Source organism: Dendrobates tinctorius, unplaced genomic scaffold (assembly GCF_039654945.1).
Source record: "Dendrobates tinctorius isolate UK_male_01 unplaced genomic scaffold, ASM3965494v1 ptg000067l, whole genome shotgun sequence".
Classification (NCBI taxonomy): domain Eukaryota; kingdom Metazoa; phylum Chordata; class Amphibia; order Anura; family Dendrobatidae; genus Dendrobates; species Dendrobates tinctorius.
The window spans coordinates 4,326,263-4,345,832 of record NW_027361735.1 but is presented as its reverse complement, the minus strand read 5'-3'; the positions used below and the strand labels follow the sequence as shown (position 1 = coordinate 4,345,832).

Genomic DNA, 19,570 nt, shown 5'->3' with positions numbered 1-19,570 from the left:
TGTGTTATTCTGTGAATAATGGCGATCATGTGACAAAGGACTGTAAAAAACTTCCCTGATCATGTTCTCCAGGGTCTCAGCTACCCCTGGTAGCTGAGACCCCAGAGATTTTCTGACACTGGAGGGTGTTATAGCCTTTTTTCTCAGTGCCATTAAAATGAGGCGCAGAGGAATAAGTACCCATAACAGCCACCATTAAAAGGCATATCAGTTGGCGTTAAAGGGTTAAAGAAGCATTCCCATCAGTCTTTACCCTCTTTATATATTGCACTCATCATAATATATAGCACTGTGTACTTACAATTGCTCATTTTGCCTTACTTCCCAGTTAATCCTGTTTTCTCTGCTCTATATAAAAACAGGAAGTTTTTTGTCCCTGCAAAAATCATTCCCCTCTTCAATTCCTGATCCAACTGCTCCACCTCTACCCCCTGCTATAGACTTTTGCAGTGATCTATGACTCATACAGTGAAAATTGACCTCTTACTTCTACATAGAGCTTAGAGGGATTCAGCTACTCAGTTTTAATCACGTGATGTCATATACCTAATGGAAAACAGAAACATTAGCTGTGTAGAAAGGTAAAATGAGAAATTGTAAGTACACAGTGTTATATAATATGATTGCAATATATCAATATGATACATTTTTGATGGATGAGATTCTTTACTTTTACAATTGGGTTTGTAAATGTTTTTGAAGTAGAAATTGAAGAACTTTCTCCAGTGTAGAATGAAAAGTAGATTGTAAGATTGTAAGCTTGCGAGCAGGGCCCTCATTCCTCTTGGTATCTGTTTTGATCTATGTGTTTATTTTTATGCTGTAAAGTCTATTGTCTGTACATGTCCCCTCTAAAATGTAAAGTGCTGCGGAATATGTCAGTGGTATAGAAATAAAATTATTATTATTATAAAGGTAAAACTTCAAAATCATTCTGTATTTGTTAAAAGAAAGACATGTCGGGTACACCAGTGAGCGTTCCAGGGCTATCGACCATGTCTAAGACTATCTAATCATGGGTTTTGCCCCCTCTGGAACACTCACTGGTGTACCTGACATGTCTTTCTTTTAACATGTACAGAATAAATGTGAAGTTTTACCTTTCCTTTTGCGCTGGAGAAAGTTGTTCTTCAATTTCAGTTTCAGATATACCGAGTACCAGGGTAGCTCTGAGCGTGGTCTCCATTCCTTATCAGGTGTATGGAATACGGTGAGCTGACTATTCCCTCTCTACCTATGTAAATGTTTTTGTCTTCCCAATTAAAGAAAAAGCAATGGCAACATTAAAAGATGCAAAACTGAGAGAGATTGATAGTCTTCAGAGGAGCATGCTTCTCAATGAGCAAGCTATTAGTCGGGTACACATGGAGGGCGAAAAAGTTGGTCAGAAGAAAAAGTATATGAATTACTATAGTAAGGGATTGCGTTTGTTTCTGTATTTTCAAGCAAAATTGCCAACTTGCCTGATGATGTCTTAGAAATGTCAACCATCCACAACATACAGACACAAGGGCTTGTGTCATTGGCTGTTGAAATCCCATATCCCTCTCCATATAAAGAGCGGACATGTTGTTTTGATGCCATTTTGTCAGTGTAGCAGCACAGAGAGCTCCTGGTGCTGCTACTGGATAGTCAGAAAGTTATTTTGACGGATGACTCTCAGTCAGCTAGTTCAGAAACATAGGATCCTGTGTGTCTGTGAATTCGTCCTTGCAGCAGATCAATCATTTTTGCTCAGTGTGTGTGACACCAGGGCACATTTCAGCATCTACCGTATTTTTCGGATTATAAGACGCAATTTTTTCCCAAAAAATTTTGGGAGAAAATGGGGGTGCGTCTTAAAATCAGGATATACCTTACCGGCCGCATGCTGAGATGAGGGGTGTTTGGATGTGTGGTGCCGCGCGCCACTGTGGTGCTCTGTGCTGCAGGTGTTCGGTGCTGCAGGGCTCCGCCAACATCCTGTGAAAGCTCAGAGCCCCCGCAGTTACATGGTTTCCTTTGTGGTGGACTGGACTCCGGGAAAATGGCTGCCAGCCAAGGGCGGCACATGTGCAGATGGGGATCTCGGCACCAAACACTTGGCAAATGAGGTTTTATGTAGATAAATGTAGATTAATGCACTTAGGGTGGAATAATCCTATTGCTGCATATACAATAAATGGGAGTATACTTGGGACTACAGAACAGGAGAAGGATGGGGGATTCTGGTTTACAAGTAAGCTGAGCTCAATGTCAAGTAGCAGCCACGAAAGGGAACAAGATTTTAGGGTGTATAAAAAGAGAGTTAACCCCTTAGTGACAGAGCCAATTTGTTACTTAATGACCAAGCTATTTTTTTAAAATTCTGACCACTGTCACTTTATGAAGTTATAGCTCTGCAACACTTCAACATATCCCACTGATTCTGAGATTTTTTTTTCGTGACATATTGTACTTCATTTTAGTGTTAAAATTTTTTTGATATAACTTGCATTTATTTATGAAAAAGATGAAAATTTGACAAAAATTTTGAAAATGTTTCAAACTTTTATTTTTTGTACCCTTAAATCAGTGAGTGGTGTCACACAAAATAGTTACCATATATACTCGAGTATAAGCCAACCAGAGTATAAGCCGAGGCACTTAGTTTTGCCACGGAAAACTGGATAAGCTTATTGACTGAAGTATAAGCCTGACTGAAGCTTAAGCTTATTGACTGAAGTATGCATAGTCCCCTCATCCCTTGCATGGTATGTGTGGCTCTCCCTATCTTGTCCTGGTATGTAGCTCCCCCATTTTGTCCTGGTATATGTGGCTCTTCTCATCCTGTCCTGGTATGTGTGGCTCTCCATGTTGTATGCATGGCTCACCCCCTCCCATCCTTGTATGCATGGCTTACCCCCATCCCATCGTTGTATGCATGGCTCACTCCCCTCCCTTCCTTGTATGCATGGCACAACCCATCCCTTCATTATATGCATGGCTCACTCCCCTGTACCATCGTTATATGCATGGCTCACCCCCTCCCATCCTTGTATGCATGGCTCACAGCCCCCATCCTACTCACCCTCCTTGCACCGTCACTGCATCTCCTTTCTAGTGCCGGCAGCTCTCCTGTGCTGAGTGGTCACATGGTACCGCTCATTAAGGTAATAAATATGTGCTCCACTCCTATGGGAGTGGAGATGCATGCATATTCATTACCTTACTGAGCGGTACCACGTGACCGCCAAGCACAGGGGAAGAGCTGCCAGCACTGGGACAGAGATGTAGGGACAGAGATGCAGCGATGGCGTGAGGAGGGTGAGTATGATGTCTTCTTGAAGCTGGTGGCTGCAGCTGTCACTGTGCCACAGCCGCCGGCTCCTGCCACTGCGCCGCCGCTCCCCCTTCCTCACCAGCTTTCTGGACAATGACTCTTGTATAAGCTAATTTTTCTAACAAAATTACAAAACCATTGTTTAGGGACTACCTAACATTTGAAGTGAGTTTGGAGGGTCAATATAACAGAAAATACCCAAAAGTGACACCATTCTAAAAACTGCACCCCTCAAAGTGTGCAAAACCACATTCAAGAAGTTTATTAACCCTTCAGGTGCTTCACGAGAACTAAAGCAATGGGGAAGAAAAAATTAACATTTAACTTTTTTCACAAAAAAAATTACTTTGGAACCAAACTTTTTTATTTTCACAAAGGTAACAAGAGAAAATGGACCACAAAATTTGTTGTGAAATTTATCCTGAGCAGATGATATCCTGTATGTGGGGGAAAGTCACTGTTTGGGTGCATGGCAGAGCTCAGAAGGGAGGGAGCACCGTTTGACTTTTTGAATGCAAAATTGGCTGGAATCAATGGTGGGTGCCATGTCACGTTTGGAGACCCCCTGATGAACCTAAATAGTGGAACCCCCAATTCTAACTCCAACCCTAATCCCAACTCTAACCGTAATCCTAACCATAACCCTAACCCTAAAACAACCCTAACCCCAACCCAAGCCCTAACCCTAGCCCCAACCCTAACCACAACCCTAGCACAACCTCAACACTAGCCCAAACCCTAACGCTAGCCAAACCCTAACCCTAGCTATAACCCTAACCCTATCCCAACCCTAATCCTAATGAAAAATTGGAAATAAATACATTTTGTTTATTTATTATTTTTACCTAACTAAGGGGGTGATAAAGGGTGGTCTAATGTAGTATTTTTTATTTTGATCACTGTGATATGATCTATGAAAAATGAACCAATAGGTAAAATTTCCTTATGTTGCCGGGTTCTGGCAGGCAGATCCTGGTAGGCGCACTTCGCATGTACCCACCATTTTCTTCCTGGAAGAAGAAACCGACGGCTGGGGGACAGGACCGGGGGATGTAGGAGGGTCCAGGGACACCAGAGGTACAGGGGGCTCATAAAAAAGTCAGATTTCCCATTTAATTTCTCTCTTCTCTGATATGATCTAGTACATCAGAGGAGAGAGAAATTAAATGGGAAATCTGACTTTTTTTTTGCAGTCAACGTTATTCCGTGAATAACGGTGATCGCAACACTGGAGTCGATAATAACTGACTCAAATCATGTTTTCCGGGGTCTCAGTTACACCCAGTAGTGGAGAACCTGGAGAATTTCCAATGCTGGTGGGTGCTATAACCTTATTTCTCAGTGCCTTTAAAAAGCGGCGCTCGGGAATAAGTACCCTTAACTGCCGCCGTTAAAAGGTGTATCGGTGGTCGTTAAGGGGTTAAAATCCTATGATCTTGACCTATTTTACCCCTTTATAAATCATTTGCAAGTCCACTTCTAAAATATGGGATGCAGTTTTGGGCTCCACATTTTAAAAAGGATATTTAGAAGTTATAATCAGTTCAAAGGTGACAACTAGATTATCACAAAGGATGGAAGGCCTTTCATATGATGGAAAAGTTGGACTTGTTTAGCTTAGAAAAAAGACGCATCAGAGGGGATCTCCTTTACATGTTTAAATATATATGTGGTGAATGCAAAGGAATGGCACATGACTTATTCCTTCCAAACACCATACTGAGGACCAGGGGGCACTCATTACGGGTGAAAAAAAGGTGATTCCGGCACCTAAATAACAAAAAGGGTTCTTTAAAGTTAGTGCAGTCAGACTGTAGAATGCCCGACCACAAGAGGACATATTGGCAGACACTAACAGCTTTTAAAAAAGGGTTAATTGATTAATTTAGCGACAAAATGGATGAGTGGTGGAGAAAGGTTAAACTTGATGGACCTAGGTCTCTTTTTAATTCTATGTAACTATGCAACATAAAATAAGCTAAAATCATTGCCAGAAATCTTACATTGACCTTATTGAGCAGCACAGCCTCAGAGAAATGTATTGTTTTAATAATTAGACTCATTGCCTTACTTTTCAACTTGTTTTGTTTTACGTGATAGAAATGATTTATTTCATGAAAATTAATAAACGCTACATTTTAATTACGGGAAAAATTGATAATTTAGTTACCGTATGCCAAATTTTAAGTAAGTAATATTAGAAAAACACATTTCTAATAATTCCATGACATGTATATGCGATAATTGACAGCCATGAAATCCTTATATGCGAATTATAGAGGTGTTTTGAAGTCACAGAAACATGGTTAACTTTTCCTAAAACATTGCTACTCAAGTCATTGGCTGTGTCTGATATTATATCTCAGCCCTATTTACTCCCACACTCTCCAATAACATTTCATACAGCTTTGGGTTAATAACTAGTAACAAGTTGTATAGATAAAACTAATTACTGTATTTATTACAGCATGCTGAAATTATATGTATGATTAATATCACAAAGCTGATTTGGCATCCATTGCCTTCATGGCGTTCAATCTTTTTTTTTTCCATACAACAGTGAAAATGCAACATATTGTAATATTAATATTGAATCCATTTCAGTTCACATGACCAGAGCGAGGGCCATTCCTTCATCAGCGAGATACCGTGGTTTGTCCAGGTTTCCTAACGGGTCCCTGCTAATTCTGTGCCAAAACTGGCTGTGGATATCTTCCTTTTAATCTCCCATAATGCCTCATTCGATTATTGTCAATGCTCTCCAACCGTGTGCTGTCCCTTCAAACATCTAATTCCCTCAGCTGAGCAAGTCAGTTGAGTCTTTGCCTTGCAAAAGGAAATCAAAGAGCAAAAAAGGGGGAGAAAACATAGAAAACCTCCTTCTGCACTACACAGATTTTCATCAAAATTAAGATGGATCATTGAAAAAGAAAAGGAAGACTTATGGCATGTGAAGCTTACCACGGGTGACCGGACACAGAGATCTTACTGGAAATTTTATCAGCACGGAAGCATGGCTTGGCTAATCTTTTGGATGTACTACACTGCTTCATGGTAAGTAGAAAAATCAACTTGAGACATATGTTGTGTATGATACATACATTTACAGTCTTTTACAGAAACTTGTATGAATGTAGATCAAAATAAAGATTTAATATATCCATATGTTCACAGGACAAAAGGTTTTGGAGATTCTTCTGTCTATGACAATGTTTTCTCAGAAAATATAACACGAATCTTAGACAGATTACTGGATGGGTATGACAACCGGCTGCGTCCTGGATTTGGAGGTATTTTTCTTTTTAAGGGCAAAATGCTAAACTTTTAATTTAGACTGATCGCTGATATTCATTCTATCATTGCATTTGAATTTCTGTTAATGTTTTTGTTAGTTTTCATTTTCTATAATCCAATCGTCATTTTATGCAAATGAGATTATTTCAAATAATCACAAATGTAGTTTTAAAATAAATTTCAGGTCGCGTCACTGAAGTCAAAACTGATATATACGTAACAAGCTTTGGTCCAGTTTTGGATGTTGAGATGGTAAGAGTTTCATTTCACTGTTTCAGTTTTTTTCTGTATGTTGGGTAAAATGTATACCATAGTAAATAGTGGTCGTTACTGTGTTATTCCCGCATGTTATAATGCATCGGCAGTGCTTAAGCAAACTGATTAGAACAGATTACTTAGTATAATCTTCTTGTTGGTATATTCTAGGGAAGGAATTTGTGCCCTATTTCAACAAATGTGCTTTATAGACAAACGTTAGTTAATCAGAAATTGGTAAATGATTGCATAACACAACAATATTACCTATTTTATTCAGGGAAAAATAAAATAGTTTCAATGTGTTAGAAGTCTAAAGTTTTCAAAGTGTTTGTGTAAAAAGGTTTTTTGCATCATAATGTAATAATAATTGAAATAAATCTCAATCAGGGGAATAGGAGTAAGGACAAACAATACCTAAGATCAAAAAAGTAGATTAATGGTAACTATGTCATCACCCCCAAAAAAGCAAGGAGGAAAAAGTAAGAAAGGTAGAAAAAAAGATTGTTTACATAATGTAAATATCCATGAATCAACATACCAGACCCATGGAGTCGAAATTTGAACAAACCGCCCATTGTTTTTAAAGTTTTCAAGCTTATATATCAAGCTACAATAGATGTTGTCTAAATAAGACACAAACTAATGCAAAGAGACAAACTAAAATAGTCATGAGCAATATTAATGAAAAATAAATTAGGCCTTACATTATTTGGATTCAATGAAGAAAGTAAGAACACGTGATTTGGTAATATATTGATTTAATCTTTATTATGTAGTAAAGTTTTTACATTTAGATTATGGTGAGTCTAAAATTGGTATTACTCCCAATGCCTTTACTCTATCCCACAAACATAAAGAATCTACCTGAAGCTTAAAGAACAACTTCATGGTGTATATTTTACATGAAACAAAGTATTAATTTATGTAAAAATATAGATGTAATATTTCTTTAACTTAATATGCAACATGTTACCTATTTAGTTACGGTACATAGTTACGTAGGTTGAAAAAAGACCTAGGTCCATCAAGTTCAACCTTTCTCATAGTTGATGATCAGAAATGATTTGGAAGCACAAAACTAATTTGACGCACAGCACTAGCCATTGAACATGTTAAATTTAGAAGATGAGTAACAGTTTTACAGCAGTTTATCTTGATTCATTATGTTAAGTGTGGGAAGTTGGAAAATATGAGTAAATCTAGAATGACAAAGGAGCGAAAATTAGAATGTAAGCCAGACGACAGAATTTTATAAATGTGTAAATTGGTCATGTTGTGAGTAGAGATGAGTGAATTGTTCGGATTTTGACCCCGAATCTGATTTTGACATATTTGTGCCTTATTCTGACTCTATTTGCGCCGAATATATGTCTTATGATCGGTTCTGAACATATTCGGTAATTTCTACTCCCATTTACTCTAATGACGTTCGTCTGTGTTCCACAAATATTGCAAAAACAATATTCGATTCCAATCGTATTCGGAACTGAATCCGAACAAATTCGCTCATCTCTAGTTGAACGGACCTAGAAATAAAGGGTCAAGCTGCAGCTACTCAGCAGGTTGGCAAACTCAACTTTGAAATGAATAGATGTTGATAAGCGGATATGCTAATCTGCTGAATAGACACCGATGTTAGAAAACACAACCCTTGAAATAGTAGAACAGGTAATTCAGTTTTATTCTCAATGCGCTTCAAAGTGTACGAACAGGTCTTCTGGTCTCCTGATGAAGAAGTGAGTACACTTCAAAACCCGTTTAGAATAAAACCACATTAACTGTTCTACTATCTCAATTGTTTTCTGACCTTGGTATCTAATGAGACATCGGAAGCGCAGCATATCCAATTCTTGACATGTATTCAAGTTGGAAAATATGACATCTCTGAGAAGATTTTTAAATTTGCTGTGCAATCATATTTACTCAAGATCAGTCATTCATAAGATGTTCACTGGTGGCCATTGATGCAAGTAATGGGAGGTATCGGTATAGATAACAGTAATGTGAGCCAAACATTGGACTGTGTATGACAATGCTTAAAACAATGAAAATCACAATATTATCCAATTGAGATCATAAAAAAATTGGGATTTGTGATAGAGAATGAGTATTTGCTCATGAGCTTAAGATTACAAAAATGTTGGTCTACATCAAAGGGATTCCTAATAAGATGTGTGAGAATACCTAGAAAGTAACATATTCTAGGGTGTAAGTAAGTCATGAAAAAAGCCCCATGAAAGTGTATAAAAAGATGCAATTATAAATACTAGATTGGTGCTGCTCAAACTTTATCTAATGGAGCCCTATCGAGAAGAACAAGGTGACATCTGAGGTATGATCAAAATTCATGCAAGTAAAATCTTGTTGGGATCACTAATAGTACAAACATATATTTTTTAAAAATTGGATAAAATGGTAAATGCTTTTGTTCTATTGATTCATACAGAATTGATAGAAAAAAATGCTATATTCCTTTAAAGAATTATTGCACTAATGTTCTACCTTATACTGTGCCATAAAGAACCATGATAGTGTGGCATCCTAAGAACGTATGACTCTGTGGTGTCGAAACAAAGGAACTCATTCAAATTCCCTCCATTTTTACAATATATTTATATATTTTCCATGTGACAGGACCAAATTATATAGTGAAATGTGTTATGATTGTATAATATACAGATTTACATAATTAATTTGATAAAAAGTCAATAGTTTTCATAATATAAAACATAGTATAATAAAGCTTCCTTGTCCTTTATTTTTGAAATTTGTACAGACTTTTTTAAAGTATATATTTGCATATAATTATTCCACAGGTTTTCAGCTAATTTGCCTTAAAACATTCAAGCCATTTTGTACTGCTTGATTAAGTTTTTGTTCAGCGAGACGTTAAGTAAAAGACTCATTCCCTCTCCCCCTGTCATAGCTTTTTTAAGTAACTGCTTAATGGTAATAGGATTAAAATCATTAAGCAGTGACACAAGTGTGGCTAACATGCTAGTTAAGTTGTCTATTAAATTACTGGGTCTGGTGTTGTGGCCTGAAACCTTTAATGGACTTAATTTTTCTCTAGGAATACACAATGGACGTTTTTTTCCGGCAGACATGGATTGACGAGCGGCTAAAGTTTGAAGGCCCGACGGAAATATTAAGGTTAAATAACTTAATGGTCAGTAAGATCTGGACTCCAGATACCTTTTTCAGAAATGGAAAAAAGTCAATCTCTCACAATATGACAACCCCCAATAAACTTTTCAGAATCATGCAGAATGGGACCATCCTCTACACCATGAGGTGAGCAAATTGCATCCCAAACAACTGTCTACGTCTGAGGCGAAACAATTTTGAATGCATTTAGAATACATTTTCTTTCTGTTTCCATTTGACATTTTCACGTGATACATACTAAATCACCCGTAAATGTCAAAGCATGACATGATATTAAACTTTAGCTGACCCTGATAATTAGTGTTAAAAGACAGACTAAAAGTAGGTCATCTGGAAGCATCTCATATTGTTGTGGACCACCAATTAATTCATTTAGTAGAGGGGATATTTGGCCAATTTGAAGCCTCAAGAAATGACGAGAACTAGCTATGATGGCAAGCATAAGTATAGTGGTGCATTAGTGAATAATGGCAGCTAGATGACTTAACTCTTCCAAGCCCAACTGTTTAATGTTAAAGTAAAAGCTGAAAACTTTTTTTCAATTATAAAATGTAATACATATCACTCTTTTCTCTGATTAAAATAGTGAAATGTTTTTGAAATATGCAATACCTTTTTTCACCATTAGCATGCGTGTAGTACTTTCCATAGACAGCATTCAAAACAGCATCACACCAATCACACCACTTTTTCTTTATCTATTTACGGTAGATTGTTTTTAAAATATATTTTTTTCAAACTACCAAAATACTATTTTTTTCAGAACGTTTTAAAGCCTGTAAAAGATTGTGACTCAATTTGTCTTTATTAATATTCATTTTATACATATATATACTGTATGTTTTGATTTTCAGCAAATTGGGTTGGTCTACATTTAGAAAATTGAAATTTTTAAAATATTTTCATATCCTAACAGGCCTACATTTTCTAAACCAATCTTATCACAGAGAATTTTCATTTTTGCACTTTTTTTAACTCCCTATTTTCCAAGAGCTTTTTTTTCCCATCAGCATACCGTACTGTAGTTATATAGTGTCTTGTTTTTTGCAAGATAAGTTGTAGTCATAAATGTCGTAATTTTTGCTTGTACCATATTGAGATTCGTGTGACTTTCTCTTTCTATCATTGTTTGGGGCAGTAGTGGTGATTGAAAAATTTAATTTCTATCATTTTTTTGACCATGTGTGATAAATAATTTTATTTTTCAAAACATCAGACTTTTGCTTACAAGATGATGCCAAATATGCTTTTATATATACATTTTTCTTTTAATTTTTACAATGGGAAGAAGGCGTAATTTGAGCTTTTAGGTTTTTTTATATTTTAAAACATTTGTAACTGTTTTTATTCTATTTGGCGGGGTCTTCATTTGATTGCCTTTACATTTCAAAGCATTATATTAGTGTTATAGTGTATTGTAAAACTACTGATATATACATACTGTAGCAGTCGTGGGGTTATTCAGTAGGTTCTTGTCTGCATGGCAAAGATTTCAGCACCCTGTGATTGTTTTGTCTGGTGGTGGGCAGATGGGAGAGTAGATGACTGTAAGAACTCCCTGTATCTAACTGCTTAAATACCACTGTCAGTGATTGGCAGCTTTATCTAATGTAGGTTAGAGGCAGATGTTGGCTGTATATAGGCAGTTTCATGTTCCATACACCAATACTCAACATGTTTAGTCCATTGTAATAGAGAGATATTTACCTTATCAATCTTTGTATGTACAGTGCTTGGACCCTGTAATCATGTGACTAGTATGTGTAGCTGAGGGAACAGATGCTTCTGGGTCCTAGGAGACTCCGTCAGCTCTGCTACACAGGCAGGAAGCTGAAATTCCCCTGTAACTGGGGAGAATGTACCAGCCAGAGTTACAGGAAAAGTCAACAATAAAAAAGAATGCATTTATATTTTAAAATTCTCTTCCTCCCATAAAGGTCTTTCTTGTAAGATCTTAACCCCTTAAGCCCCGGAGGTATTTTCAATTTTGTGTTTTTGTTTTTCGTTCCCTTCTATTCAGAACTATAACTTTTTTATTTTTCTGTCAATATGGCCGTTTTTGGGCTTGTTTTTTGCAGGATGAGTTGTACTTTTGAACGATACCATTGGTTTTACCATGTCATGTACTAGAAAATGGGAAAAAAAACAAGTGCAGTGACATTGCAAAAAAAAGTGCAATCCCACACTTGTTTTTTGTTTGGCTTTTTTACTAGTTTTACTAAATGCTAAAACTGATCATTATAGGCACCAAACGTGTCAGTTCTTCTAAGTGGTGAAAAAAAATCCAAACTTCGCTGAAAAAAAAAATTGATCCATTTTCCGATACCCGTAGCGTCTCCATTTTTCGTGATCTCAGGTTTCGGTGAGGACTTATTGTTTTCATGCCGAACTAACATTTTTAATGATACCACTGTGGTGCAGAAACAATCTTTTGATCGCCCGCTATTGCATTTTAATAAATGTTGCAGTGACCAAAAAACCCTAGTTCTGGTGTTTTGACTTTTTTCTCGCTACGCCATTTAGCAATCAGGTTAATCCTTTTTTTCATTGATAGATTGGGTGATTCTGAATGCGTTGATACCAAATATATGTAGAAGCTGCCATAACCCGATCGGCTCTGCTACATACAGGTGATGCTTAAGGCCCCATCTCACATAACAAGATCGCTAGCGAGATCGCTAATGCATTACCGATTTTGTGATTTTTGCGATCTCGCTACGTGTAACATGCAGCAGCGACTGGCCTCCCTGCTGGATATCGCTGATCGTGCAGTGATATCCTGGGCCATTTTTTCGGCATTGGCGTCCCGCTGGCCAGCGCGCATTGCTGTGTTTGATCGCTGGATCATTGCTGCGTCACTGAAGAGATCTGCCTGTTTGTCAGCTTACTAGCGATCATTTAGCAATGCACCAGCGATCCCTACCAGGTTATATCGTTGTCGGGATCGCTGGTGCGTCGCTAAATAAAACGGGACCCTTAGTTCGACTATATGCAGCTGAATTACTCACTTGCTACAAGCGCTGATCACTGGGCGGCGCTCACAGCCAGCTAGCAGTGACAACCATAGAGGTCTCCAGGATACCTCTGGTTGTCATGCCAACCCACCAATGATCCGTGAGCAGGTGATGTGGGTCACTGGTGAGCGGCTCTCCGGCGCGATTGCCGAAAGCGCTTGTTAAATGTCACTGTCAGCATTTCACAGTGGCATTTAACGGGTTAATAGCCACGGGTAGATGGTGATTCTACCAGCGGCTATTCTGGGCACATGTCAGCTGTTCAAAACAAAAATAAAACAGAAAAAGGCATAAAGAAAAGAAACAAAACTAAAGAAAAAAAAGCGTCACTGCCAGTCTAAATAGAAAAAAAAATTAAAAAAGCAATTTATCTTCTCTTTTACTCTGCATTTTCCCCCAATATCAACAAGAAATGAATATAAAATGACATTAAAATTAAGCCCCAAAGTATTGAAAATAAGAGGCATAAATTATTTAAATATCCGAACAAGAACTTTTTTTTAGAGCCATTAAAACTGCTTGTATGATAAAACATGATAATATGCCTGGATCAAAAAGGGGGGAAATGGCCCAATTGAACTGATTAAACTCTCACAGAAAGAAATTGTATGAATTTAATAGCAATGATCTAGTGCAAAATCTGATTTATGCCATCATTACCTTTATTCCAGGTTGACTATCAAAGCAGAATGCCCAATGAGGTTAATAAATTTTCCGATGGATGGACATGCATGTCCTCTCAAGTTTGGCAGTTGTAAGTAAAATGAATGCATTTTGACAACTTTATTGTGGCTATGGAATGAGTGGATCCATAGTATGAGAAGTGTATCTCTGGATGGTCTCAATGAGCAGCTTCAATTTGGCTGCTTTCTGTGATCCCTCACTCTCCTCATTTCTGCATCTTTGGGTTGGTGCCTGTTTTCCTTTTTTCAGACAGAAATGTAGAAATTTTTGCAAATTTATTAAAAAGGAAAAACTGAAATATCACATGTTCATAAATATTCAGACCCTTTGCTCAGTATTGAGTAGAAGAACCCTTTTGAGCTAGTACAGTCATGAGTCTTCTTGGGAATGAAACATTGGTGGACAGCCATTTTCAGGTCTCTCCAGAGATGCTCAATTGAGTTTAGGTCAGGGTTCTGGCTGGGCCAGTCAAGAATGGTCACAGAGTTGTTCTGAAGCCACTCCTTTGTTATTTTAGCTGTGTGCTTAGGGTCATTGTCTTGTTGGAAGGTGAAGTTTCTGCCAAGTCTGAGGTCCAGAGCACTCTGGAAGAGGTTTTCATCCAGGATATCTCTGTACTTGGCCGCATTCATGTTTCCTTCAATTGCAACCATTTGTCCTGTCCCTGAAGCTGAAAAACACCTCCATAGCATGCTGCTGTCACAACAATATTTCATTGTTGGGATTGCATTGGGCAGGTGATGAGCAGTGCCTGGTTTTCTCCACACATATCGCTTAGAATTATCACCAAAAAGTTCTATCTTCGTCTCATCAGACCAGAGAATCTTATTTCTCAGTCTGGTAGTCCTTCATGTGTTTTTTTAGCAAACTACAGTATGCGGGCTTTCATATGTCTGGCACTGAGGAGAGGCTTCCGTCGGGCCACTCTGCCATAAGGCCTGATTGGTGGAGGGCTGCAGCGATAGTTGACTTTGTGAAAAAACACCCCTATAACATGATGTTGCTACCACCATGTTTCACTGTTGGGATTGTATTAGGTAGGTGATGAGCAGTGCCTGGTTTTCTCCACATATACCACTTAGAATTATCACCAAAAAGTCCTATCTTCGTCTCATCAGACCAGAGAATCTTATTTCTCATAGTCTGGGAGTCCTTCGTGTGTTTGCAAACTGTATGCGAGCTTTCATGTGTTTCGCACTGAGGAGAGGTTTCCGTCAGGCCACTCTGCCATAAACGCCTGACTGGTGGAGGGCTGCAGTTATAGTTGACTTTGTGGAACTTTCTCCCAACTCCCTACTGCATCTGTGAATCTCAGCCACAGTGATCATGGGGTTCTTCTTTACCTCCCTCACCAAGGCTCTTCTCCCATGATTGCTCAGTTTGGCTGGACGGCCAGGTCTAGGAAGGCATCTGATGGTCCCAAACTTCTTCCATTTAAGGATTATGTAGGCCACTGTGCTCTTAGGAACCTTGAGGGCTGCAGAAATTCTATTGTAGCCTTGGCAAGATCTGTGCCTTGCCACAATTCTGCCTCTGAGCTCTGTGACCAGTTTCTTAGATCTCATGATTCTCATTTAGTCTGACATTCACTGTGAGCTGTGAGGTCTTATATAGACAGGTGTGTGCCTTTACAAATCAAGTCTTATCAGTTTAATTAAACACAGTTGGACTCCAATCAAGGAATAGAACTATCTTAAGAAGGATCAAAAGAAAATGGACAGCATGTGACTAAAGGGGGTTTTACACATAGCGATATCGCTAGCAATGTCGCTAAAACATCACTGGTTTTGTGACGTTATAGCGATATCACTAGCGATATCGCTATGTGTGATACTTACCTATGACCGGCTCCCCCGCTGTCCATCGCTGATCGCGCGAGATTGGGTGGCTCCATTTCTCGTCGTCTGCTTCCTGCCGAGACTTCCTGCTGTGACGACGAGCGACGTGTGGAGGCGGGCGGGAGGACGTCAGGATCGCTGTGTGTGAAAGGTGAGTATCATGTGCTGCGTCGCTGCTGCATCGCTGTGAGATCTTTCTGTGTAAAAGCTCACTAGCGATCATTTAGCGATGCACCAGCGATCCTGACCGGGTCAGATCGCTGGTCGGATCGCTGGTGCATCGCTAAATGTAAAAGGGCCTTTAAATATGAGTGTCTGAGCAAAGGGTCTGAATACTTATGACCATGTGATATTTCAGTTTTTCTTTTTTCATAAATTTGCAAAAATTTGTAAATTTCTGGGGTTTTTTCAGTCAAGATGGGGTGCAGAGTGTACAATAATGAGAAAAAAATTAACTTTTTTGAATTTACCAAATAGCTGCAATGAAACAAAAAATGAAAAATGTAAAGGTGTCTGAATACTTTCTGTACCCACTGTTGTCCCATTGACCTGGATTGGTTTTGGCCTGACTTGATTATGACTAGAGTTGAGCGAAACGGGTTGAATAATTTCAAAAGTCGCCGACTTTTGGCAAAGTTGGGTTTCATGAAACGAAACCCGACCCTAGGATGAGGTCGGCCACGAGGTCGGCGACTTACGCGCCAAAGTCGCGTTTCAAAAGTTTGTTTTGCGCTCTTTTTCAGCCAATCAGGATCCACGGACACTGTGGGCAACGTGATGACATAGGCACGGGTCACCACCATCTTTCAGAAGGGCATGCAAGTGATTGGCTTGCTTTGGTGGGCGTCACAGGGGGTATAAAAGGGCGTGCACGCCGACCGCCATTTACTTCTGCCGATCTTAGCATAGGGAGAGGTTGCTGCTGCTGATTCTGTAGGGAGAGCGTTTGGCAGGGAAGAAGAAAAAAAAACTGCTTCTGCTGCTAGCGATTGTGCCTGTACAACACACCAGTCACTGTGTGTGGAGTGCAAGGGGAGGCTATATTGTGGTGTATCAGTGGTGTTGGTTGCTGGGCTGCCTTCTAAGGCTTCCTGACTGCTGCATTGCTGTTTACCCACTGCTCTGCAAACTGCTTTTTTAAAAGCAATCCAATCTCCCTTATCCTCTCGTCACTTTTGTCACAGCTGTGCCATCGAGCCTGTGACATAGCGCTCAGATATCAGTGGGCCTCACACAATCCAAAAGTGTCCAGTGTCCACAAGTGTCTGCAGAAATTCAAAATCTCACTTATCCTCTAGTCACTTTTGTCACAGCTGTGCCATCGAGCCTGTGACATAGCGCTCAGATATCAGTGGGCCTCACACAATCCAAAAGTGTCCAGTGTCCACAAGTGTCTGCAGAAATTCAAAATCTCACTTATCCTCTAGTCACTTTTGTCACAGCTGTGCCATCGAGCCTGTGACATAGCGCTCAGATATCAGTGGGCCTCACACAATCCAAAAGTGTCCAGTGTCCACTAGTGTGTGCAGAAATTCAAAATCTCCCCTGTCCTATAGACACCTTGTACTTTGTTTTACATTACTATATAGTTTGTTGGATTTTGTCTACATTTCTACAAAAAATGAGGAAGTCTGGTGGAAGAGGCCGTGGAATTGGGCGGGGGTTGGCAGCTGGTAATGATGGTGTTGGTGGTGGATCTGATGGTAGTGGCAAGAGCAAAATAGGACCGAATGCAGGAGGTGTTGAGCCTGCGTCATCGTCTGGCTCCATAAGGCTTCGAAGGCTTAGTTTTCTAGGAGTTGGCAAACCGCTTTTAAAGCCAGAGCATCAGGAAAAAGTTTTGTCTTACATTGCTGACTCAGCCTCCAGCTCTATCGCCTCCTCTTCTTCAGTTGTAAAAAGTAAAAGCACTGAGTCGTCATTGGAGGCTCATGTTCATGAACCACACCTTTCCTTGTGTCCTTCACCCCAACCAAGCTTGAAGGATGACGCAGGCCATACTACTGATTACTCCATGGAGCTGTTTTCACATACCATGCCTGGATTATCAAGTGAAATGGTGAATTACCCAGGCCAAGATGAATCTGACATGGAGTGCACTGATGCACAGCTGCTGATGGATGATTCTGCTGGTAAATTCACTCAGAGCACTACATTGTCCTCGCAGTGTACAGAGCCAGATTCTGACCCTGATGAGACTCAGGTGCCCCTTCCCGCACACTATACCACCATACACGGTGACACAGAGGAAGGTGCACATGACATTGAAGAGGAGGTGATGGATGACCCAGTTGTTGACCCAGATTGGCATCCATTGGGGGAAGAGGGTGATGCTTCCAATAGCTCAGATGAGGAGCATCCACAGCAGACATCGACATCGCATCAGCTGTTATCTGGCAGGCCTGGAGCACTCCAAAGACAGGTTCCAAAAATCAAAAGAGTTGCTGGACAGCTTGTCCAGAGGGTCAAAACATCACAGCGTGCTAGGCCGCAAAATGTCTGCCAAAGTAGGAAGAGTGCAGTGTGGCACTTTTTTGAACAAAATCCTCATGATCAGGTCAAGGTTATCTGTAAGAAGTGTGCAAAGACCTTTAGCCGAGGGAAAAATCTGAAAAATTTGAATACCAGTTGCATGCTTAGACATTTAACCACCATGCACTTGCAAGCGTGGACACAACACCAAACCTCATGTGCAACTGATCACAACGAAGGTAGTCAGCAACGCTACATTGTTTCCCCCACTGTAAGCCCACCGGTTAGCACAGCAGCAAATGTTGAGGTGTCGTTGCAAGGCCACAGCAGTCAGGGAATCCCACTGTTATATCAACGAAAGACTGATTCTAGGCCATCAGAAAGAACACCAACTCCATCACCATCATCAACCCTCTCTCAGTCCGCCCTGTCCACCGCTACTTCCACCATATGCAGCTCTCAAGTCCAGCTCACCCTACCAGACATTATGAGTAGGTCAAGAAAGTACTTAGTCTCTCATCCGCGTACACTGGGTTTGAACGCCCACATTGCCAAACTAATCTCGTTTGAGATGATGCCCTTTCGGTTGGTGGAAAGCGCAGCTTTCCGCGAACTCATGGCCTATGCAGTACCATGCTATGACCTACCCAGTCGCCACTTCTTCTCTCGCAAAGCCATCCCAGCCCTCCACCATCATGTGTGAGACCGCATTGTCCATGCACTCAAGCAATCAGTGAGCGGAAAGGTGCACCTCACAACTGATGCATGGTCCAGTCGGCATGGCCAGGGCCGTTACGTGTCCATCACTGCGCACTGGGTTAATGTGGTGGATGCAGGGTCCACAGGGGACAGCGGTGGTGGGACAGTGCTGCCTAGCCCACGGTATAGGAAACAGTTGGCTGTAGGCGTTCGACCCTCCTCCTCCTCCTCCTCCAGAAGAGAAAGCTCGTCCACAGAGCGCAGTTGTACGAGCACTCCATCTGCAGCTGCCACTGTTGCACACAAGGTGTCCCCCTATCGAGCAGCTAGTGGAAAGCGTCAGCAGGCTGTGTTGCAGATGATGTGTTTGGGCGACAGACACACCACCGAGGTGCTGGCCGAGTACTTGAAGCGACAAACTGAGTCATGGCTGGGCAGTGTACATCTTGAGGCAGGCAAGGTAGTTAGTGATAACGGCCGTAATTTTGTGGCAGCCATAGCCCTTTCAAAACTCAGCCACATACCTTGCCTGGCTCACACCTTGAACCTGGTGGTGCAGTGCTTCCTCAAAAATTATCCGGAGTTAACAGCCCTGCTCCAGAAAGTGCGAAGACTGTGCGCGCACATCCGCTGGTCGCCTGTACACTCTGTTCGTATGCAGAAGCTGCAGCGATTGCTCCACCTTCCCAACCACCGACTCATTATCGACATTGCAACAAGGTGGAACTCCACCCTGCACATGGTGGAGCGGCTGTGCGAGCAGAGGCAGGCCATAATGCATTTGTGGGAGGATACACGGCCAGGCACTTTGAGAGCAGACATGGAGTTGACAGGTGTGCAGT

The 19,570-nt window shown here is 40.4% G+C and overlaps 1 protein-coding gene across 2 annotated transcripts in view; it reads left to right on the top strand.

Annotated features, from left to right (window-relative positions):
- Positions 1–6,095: 6,095 nt before the first annotated feature.
- GABRA6 (gamma-aminobutyric acid type A receptor subunit alpha6) overlaps positions 6,096–19,570 on the top strand; it is a 52,178-nt gene continuing 38,703 nt past the window's right edge. For both annotated transcript variants that reach the window (XM_073581010.1, XM_073581009.1), the window contains exons 1-5: positions 6,096–6,355; positions 6,476–6,591; positions 6,780–6,847; positions 9,927–10,147; positions 13,707–13,789. In XM_073581010.1, coding sequence (XP_073437111.1) covers positions 6,315–6,355; positions 6,476–6,591; positions 6,780–6,847; positions 9,927–10,147; positions 13,707–13,789 — 529 coding nt within the window. In that variant the 5' untranslated portion in view covers positions 6,096–6,314. The remainder of the gene's footprint in view (positions 6,356–6,475; positions 6,592–6,779; positions 6,848–9,926; positions 10,148–13,706; positions 13,790–19,570) is intronic.